The following is an 8,297-nucleotide window of genomic DNA, read 5'->3' on the forward strand; positions in this document are numbered from 1 at the left end:
GAGCTTTTTTCAATACGTCAAAGCTCTCTTGACACTCCCAACTCCAATCAAACTTAGCATTCTTTTTGGTCAATGCGGTCAAGAGCACTGCAATGGAGAAAAAGCCCTTGATGAACTTCCTATAGTAGCCTGCCAAACCAAGGAAGCTGCGAATCTTCGATGAATTACTAGGTATATCCCACTCTTTCACTACTTGAACCTTACAGGGATGAAACTCTACACCACTCTTGGAGATTACATGACCCAAGAATGCTACCCTCTCTAACCAAAAATCACACTTGTCAAACTTAGCAAACAATCTCCGATCTCGAAGCACCTCAAGAACTGTCCTCAAATGCTGAGCGTGCTCCACTCGGTCCTTGGAGTAGATAAGGATGTTATCGATGAAGACAATGACAAATCGATCCAAGTACGGCTGAAAAACACGGTTCATGAGATCCATGAAGACCGCGGGCGCATTTGTCAACCCGAATGGCATCACAAGGAACTCGTAGTGGCCGTAACGAGTCCTAAACGCTGTCTTGAACACATCTGACTCCTTCAACTTCAACTGCTGATAACCGGAACGAAGATCAATCTTCGAGAATACAGAGGCTCCTTGTAACTGATTGAAGAGGTCCTCAATCCTGGGCAGTGGGTACTTGTTCTTCAAAGTCACTCCATTCAACTCCCGGCAATCAATACACAATCTTAGGCTCCCATCCTTCTTCTTCACAAAGATAATTGGTTCTCCACATGGAGAGAAACTAGGGCGTATAAAACCCTTATCTAGCAACTCTTATATCTGCTCTTTCAACTCCTTCATCTCCGTAGGTGCCAACCTGTATGGTGCCTTAGAAATTGGCACCGTACCCGGGACCAAATCTATAGAGAACTCAACTTCTCTATCGGGCGGAAGACCTGCAACGTCGTCCGGAAACACATCTCCAAAATCTCGAACTACATCCACATTCGTAATCACGGGTCTAACTGGAAACTCTGTCAGGGTCAAGCTAGCCAAAAACGACTCACATCCCTCCAAAATAAGTTGTCTGGCCTGTAGAGAAGATATGATCTTGGCCTTCCTCCAACTCTTGGCTGCCTCAAACCAGAAAGGTTCCACACCTTCCGGTCTAACCAACACCGATCTCCGCTGAAAGTCAATAATCACTGCATTCTTCACCATCCAATCCATCCCAAGAATCAGATCGAACTCGGGCATGGGCAAAATTACCAGGTCTGCATCCACCGTCTGACCCTGTAAGATAAGTTCAAGACCCCTGACTAAGCTCCTGGTGGACAAATCTTCCCCTGACGGAATAGTAACCGAGAATCCCACCAATAGATCCTCTCGCCGAATACCCCACTTGAGCACAAATTCCTCAGAAATAAAAGAATGTGTAGCCCCTGAGTCTAATAATGTCTTGGTGGCTACACCAGCTACTAAGATCCTCCCTACAAAACCACAGTTACAACGCAACATTCGGATTTCCTAACCACAAGTTATAACGATGCTATTCTTAGTGCAATCATCTTCGAACTCTTAAGCATGCAACTAATAGCCAAATAAGTCATACAATAACATGCAAATCTTAAGCAAGTTCTCAATGATCTCATGGGTATTTAACACTTAGTAAAACAAAATTCTCAACTATAAGGCTCACCAACATAGACCCACAATAAATTCAATGATATCGATTTAACTTACAAACTCAAAGCATTAACTGTGATCAGGGTGGTATCAGGGTCGGCCTCCTTGGCCTGCATCACGAAGACTCGCCCAGTCGCGGGCCTCCTAGCCTCCGGGCAATCAGCTATGACATGTTCTGGTTTCTTGCACTTGTAGCAAACTCCTGCTCCCATCAAGCACTTTCAAAAATGGGCCTTGTGGAAATTCCTGCATATCGGCTTCTCCCCAACAATGGGAGGAGCGGGTCTCGGGGCCTGATGCCCCTGAGGTCTCTGGGCATGATGCCCCTGAGGTCTAATGTGACGTCCCGTATTTTAAAACATTTAACAAAAGAGTTGCGGAAAAAGAGTGAGAAAATTTTTCAAAACTTATTAAACTATGCAGGGAGTGCATCACACTAACTCCAAAAGAGTTTAAAATAAAAATTTATAACAATAAAACTCGTGACTGAACGTTCATGAAGTCAAGAAAATACTGATGCAACCCTACAACAAATACCTTCTAAAATACGACACGTCGAAACCTACTACTAATATTTGAATGGGGTAAGGAATTGTGAGTTACTATAAACAAACTACTACATCAAATACATTTCAAATAATCGAGGAACTTCCATAACGAATATCAAACTAAAATGGACATTTAAAAGACGAAACATTTGAATCCCTTTAAACTCAGCATTTAAAATCATGACGATGAAATAATAAAATCATTACTTTTAAACATCATACATAAATATTGTAATAACATGATATAAATAAACATATGTAAATATTTTTCTTTAAAAACATCAGAGCTTCAGAACTGTCGTGCCAAGCAGTGTCTTCGCCTCTTGGGCTCTTCAGCCGTGCTACCAAAGCTTTTTAATTCAAAAATGCTAAACCATCTGCACCATTCAAGTATAGTGAGTCTAAAGGACTCAGCAAGATTAAAATATACATCTCGATGTCATTATAGTTTCAAAATATCTTAAACTTAATGACTTGAACATACATATCATGATACCTTGAACTTGAAGAACTTTAACGTAAACATCATGGAACTTTAAACTTAAAATCTTGAACATGAACTTCAAAAGTCTTAAAAGATGCAAGAAACTTAAACATGGACATCAACTTACTTAACTTTAAATCTTGAAAATAGACTTCATGCATATTCTTAAAACATTAACATTTCATTATTAACTAAACTTTTTCACTTAACATCTAATAAATAAAATCATGCAAATTGGACATACAATTATCCATGAACATAACATAAAAACTTATCATTTTGGGGTGATTAATTATGTGAAATTGTGGCAACCATCATAATGGGCACATTCATAGTTCCTGTTGATCAACAAGCATATGGCATTAAGCCTCATAACATTCGTTCTTTGGAAAGGCCCTCTCTGGAGCTCATCCCGGAGCACCAGTCCTGTGTACTTATCTGTCTCATGAGCCATGTTTGGAAAGGCCCTCTTCGGAGCCCAAACCAGAGCACCAATCCCGTGTTTGCCACCACAAAGACACATAAGACATCAAAATATTTTCATGCATCAACATATCATATCATGCTTCATCTTAACATCATTCAATCATGCCTCATCAACGATCTTATCATTTCATCATAACTTTCATCATTCATCATATCATTTCATTCATTATGAAGCATCATTGTTTCATCGTAACTTCCGTCATAAATTTCATTTCATGAACATAAAACTTTACTCAATAACTTCATGCATGTCATAGATGATAAAAATCATACTTCATATTGAACATAGGTTTCATGAATGATACTTAGACATTACATGCATCACATAACGTAATCGATCCACGTAAGTCGTTCTTTTTGTTCTTGACTTAAAACTTGAAACTTTTTGCATAGAAATTCTTAAATATATTTTAGAAGCCTTAAAAGATAATAACCATGAATTAAGGACCCAAAAATCAAAACATAAGAAAATTAATTTGAAGCTACAGCGCTCCAGCGCTATAAGAGAGGCGCTGGGGCGCTATACTTGCGCATTGTCAGCTCTGCTGCACTGCCGTTTCTATGCATTCCCACTGATATTTCGAGTTCTTGCACCCAGAATTTGAAAAAGTGGTAAACATAAAAGGTTTAGATCTTGATCTTCTCTTTCTAATGCCGAAAACCTCACCTTAATTGGATTTTGCAGTAAAACGTTATGCGCATTCTCCCGAGATTTGTCACATACGGAAATTCAAAACACTCGACACACTTCGGGGCAATGTTGACCAATCTTTTAAAATTATTTTGACAAAACTCAAAACATGAAAGTTGTAGATAAATAATTTAGTTTTCAAATAGAATTGGCCTCATATCATTTGGATCACTGCACTAATTTTTATCCTCAAAATCATAACAAGTATAGGTAATCCGGTGCCACCGAACACAACTTCAACACTTCAAACTTCAAACTTCAAACATAAACTTCTTTTACACAAAGTCCTAACTACATAAATCATCAAAACTCATTTTCTTGTAATTGAACAAGGGTTAACTAACTTCAAACACTAAGATTTTAAATGATTTTTCTACAGAACCTTTAAACCGTAACTACCATCAAAATTGCTCAACTTCATCAAAATCTCAAAAATTAATTTTTTTTTTCAATCAAACATCAGTTTCTCATATTTAAAACTTCCAATAACATCATAATTTTCAAAATATTTATTATTTTCTACACACCTATCAAAAACTTGTCAAGAACGACCACGCTTCACAATTTCAACAATTCATAACTTGATACTCGTAATTTCATGTTTCTTCAAAATCATAAACCATTAAAACATGCCCATCAACATACATTTTGATATTAAAATAATTATAATCTTGAATGGGTTTCAAAATCTTAAAATACTTGTTGAAAATCTTGACTTGAATGAAGGTTGAGATTATTCGGGACTTCGTCAACGAGCTAAACCTTGAACGAATGAAAGATGTGGAAGCTATGAAAACTTGGATCTTGAAGAAAACATGGAGAAGTAAGGGAATAGGAATAAGGAAGGAACCGTAGGGAAACTAAGGAAGAAGGTGGAGAAATGATAAGGTAGAGGGGGAAGAAACGTGTAAAAAGGAGATGAGGAAGTCAAAAGGGGAGACAAACCATTTAATAATGGGGTAGGGGTTTGTTAAGTGTAGTAATCAAACATTAATATGTAACAGGTGTTACTACTTAAAACGTAGTCCAACCATCACGCCTGAAACCGAGTTATAAAATTTCTTTTCTCAACTTGCACGTTAAAAACATATCAATATCATAATTAAAATACTCGCAGAATTATTTTCTACAATAACGATCATAGGCTAGTCTCGTATTCTCATTCCAGAATCAATTTTTATAAAATCATTTAACACAACAAATAAACATATATTTTAATACATGAAACATCAACTTTTAAATTATTTACACGACACATAAGATCATTTAAATAACAATAGCGTTTAAATCATAAATAATCAAATGAAATAACTTAAAATTCATTTAAAATTCCTTTAATAAATCAAGAATAGATTTATGGATTTTCTGGATATTACATCTAAAGGGTCCCTGCTACCGTGGTGGTCCAATGTACGGCCTCTTGTCGTGCTGCTGCTGCTGGCCATGTGCTGGGAATGGCCTCTTACCCTGCGCCTCAACGCTGATGTCCCTTAACGTCTGCTCAGACCTCAAAGCTCATCTGAGCACAGAAGCATAGTCAGCTGGCTCCGCCATGAGTACATCCGGACGGATAGCGGGTCGCAGTCCAACAATGAAGTGCTGGAGCTTCTCTGCCTCATCGTCTCCAATCAGAGGCACAAAGTGGAAACCCCTCTCAAACTTCACTACAAACTCAGCCACTGATAGATCTCCCTGTCGTAGGCTCAAAGACTCTGTCTTCAACCGAGCCCTCACATCTGCGGTAAAGTACTTCTCGAATAAGTGTCTCCTAAACTCGGCCCAAGGCAGGGTAGTCGTATCCACTGTCTTCTCAACTCCCTCCCACCAGAGGGAAACATCATCCCAGAGATGAAAGACGGCACAACGAACTCGATCCGGGTCTCCCAACTACATATACCGGAAGATCACCTCAAGTGAACGGATCCATCCCTCTGCTACAAGCGGGTCAGTAGTGCCAGAAAAATCCTTCGGGTTCATCTTCCTAAACTGCTCATAAACAGTCCCAAGCCCAGTACTCGGAGCGTCCACATGTCGCTCAAGGATACGGGCTAAGCCAGCTAGCACTAAGTCCCAACATCCGCGGCTGGTGGAGGTGGAGGTGGAGGTGGAGGTGGAGGTGGAGGTAGAGGGTGCCGGGGAGGAGGCTTTAAAGCACGATCGCGACGAGGGGCTATCTGTATGCAAGTCCAAATTCCAAGGTTCAAATTCCATGACTTAAGAGTCCTTTAAAATTTTAAGTGCTCAAGAACTTTAAAACTCTTACTTCTAACATTAGAACAATCAAAGGTAACAAAAACTTAAATCTTACAGACTATGAGGCGAGATCTCCCGAGTCCCAGCGTTCGGAGGTAGGCACAACCCAAAACCAGTGACCGTGCTCTGATACCAATTGAGATAACTCTAACTACTATTAAATAAAAAATAAATAAAGAAAAACACGGGATTTAAAAAAAAATTGGCATGACCTATTTGTTTGAATAACAAACCACCTGTCACAAACAGCAGTTTAATATAAACCTCAACCCGAGGAAAATATCGCGCATAAGGCATACATAAACAGTAACTAGTTCGACCCGAGACGAATAGGAAAATAAATAGTGTTTACATGCCAACATAATTGCAAGGAATAACACATCCTGCTACTAGAAGGAAGACAATTTACTACAGTAGTTACTTATTACAATAACATAGTGCGGAAATGAAAAGAGCGGCAACGGTCGAGGGCATGCCTCCGAACACCTACGGACCCTGGAAATCCTGCCCCGCAGCCTCGTCTGCATACTCATCTGTACTAAGCATAGTAGTGAGCCTAAAATCCCAGCAAGGTTTAAACAATACGGCAAGTGTTCAAAATAATGCATCGTACTAAAAATAGTACTAAGTATATGATGAAAGTTCGCGCGAAGAGGGGAAAAGTCATAACATGCTCGAAGTAAGAACAATAGCAATATGCGATGAAAATAAAAACACATGCATGATTCATTTATCATTTACTTTTACTTTTGAATTTAGATCCTCAATTATAACTATGATTTTGATCGATCAATGGCAATAGTATACAATGTCGGCAAGGATGCCGAGATTTCTCACGTTAAAAACCACATTGCCCCTTTGAATTTGGTAGGGATTCCGAGATTTCTCCCGTTAAACACCGTACTACACGTTTGAATTTGGTAGGGATGTCGGGATGTCTCCCGTTAAACACCGTACTACATGTCTCATTTGGCAAGTGAGTCAGGGCATCCCCCGACCCATCATTGCATGTCTAAGTTACAACCAATTCACCTCATACTTTAACTTTTAATTCATTTAACTTTTTCTCATTTCATCTTATACTTAATCATGCATTCCTTAATTAAAACTTCAGGGCTAGAATATTAAATAAATTTGAAGTCACACACGCAAATAAATGGGTGTTAAATAATTTAAACGACATTGTGAAACTCGGTTCTCAAAACTCGACTCAAAGACTAAATAAAGAAATCCGGAATAAAAATAATAATATTAATCCAACATATTTGGCGACGCAAAATCTTACATTTGGCGACGCAAAAGCACCTCGCCAAATGAAATTTTTTTTTTAAAAAAAACTAGCAGGTCTGCGCTACATTTCTAGCGCTTCTGCGCTAGAAACTAGCGCATAATGCGCTACTCACTAGCGCAAACGCGCTAGTGAGGGGTTGATAAGGGGCGCGCATATGCTCGATTCTTCAAACGAACCCAAAATCTCTGCCATGTTGCACTTTTGCGGGGAAAAATAGGCGCATCTGCGGCCTTTCATTTCTCAAATCTCTGTAAAATCACGCATATGCTCAAAAATCAAACGCATCTGCTCAAATACAATTTCAAGTCGGATCTCAAATATCGAAAATAATCGACAAGTTTACGGAGGAAAAGTAACAAGAAGAGACGGAAAAAGTAATTACGGAGATGCAAGTTTACAAAATTACTGGAGCTGATACATATATCCAAATCCAATCTTCACCGTTCACAATGCAGTTTGGGATGTTTTAAAGCTGCTGTCAAAATTTCAGCTCAATCCGACGGCTAGAACTCAAATTATGATTTTTTTTCAAGAATGCTGCGCGAGCTGGATGCGCTGTAGCGCACCCGCTCCCGGAACCGGCGCACCCGCGCCCTGTAGCTCTTATTTTGAGAAAATTATTGGCGATCAGCGCCCCTGCACCCTAGGAAAGCGCACCCGCACCCTGGAACCCAAAAACGCGACGCACCCGCGTCTGACGTGTCGTATTTTTGAAAACTTTTAGTCTCGAACTTTAAAAGGACTCTTTGGCATATATCAGATTATTATCGAGGGTTTTCATTAGTTTTTGAAGGCTAGAGACGGCTATAGACCTAAGAAAAAGGAGAAGAAGCATTCTTGGTACGAAGACGGACGAAACGACTACCGGAGACGGAGAAGCATCATCTACTTTCGTTTTTATTTCATTCTTTCTC

At 39.3% G+C, this 8,297-nt stretch overlaps 1 protein-coding gene across 1 annotated transcript; it reads right to left on the reverse strand.

The window, feature by feature from the left end:
- Positions 1-778: 778 nt before the first annotated feature.
- On the reverse strand, positions 779-1,842 carry LOC140877611 (uncharacterized). Its single transcript, XM_073281147.1, has 2 exons — positions 1,692-1,842; positions 779-1,434 (listed from the first exon to the last, which is right to left on the reverse strand). Exons 1-2 carry the CDS (start codon positions 1,840-1,842, stop codon positions 779-781), a joined length of 807 nt encoding a protein of 268 aa, XP_073137248.1.
- Positions 1,843-8,297: the final 6,455 nt, after the last annotated feature.

The sequence above is a fragment of the Henckelia pumila genome, chromosome 2 (genome assembly GCF_033568475.1).
Source record: "Henckelia pumila isolate YLH828 chromosome 2, ASM3356847v2, whole genome shotgun sequence".
NCBI classification, from domain to species: domain Eukaryota; kingdom Viridiplantae; phylum Streptophyta; class Magnoliopsida; order Lamiales; family Gesneriaceae; genus Henckelia; species Henckelia pumila.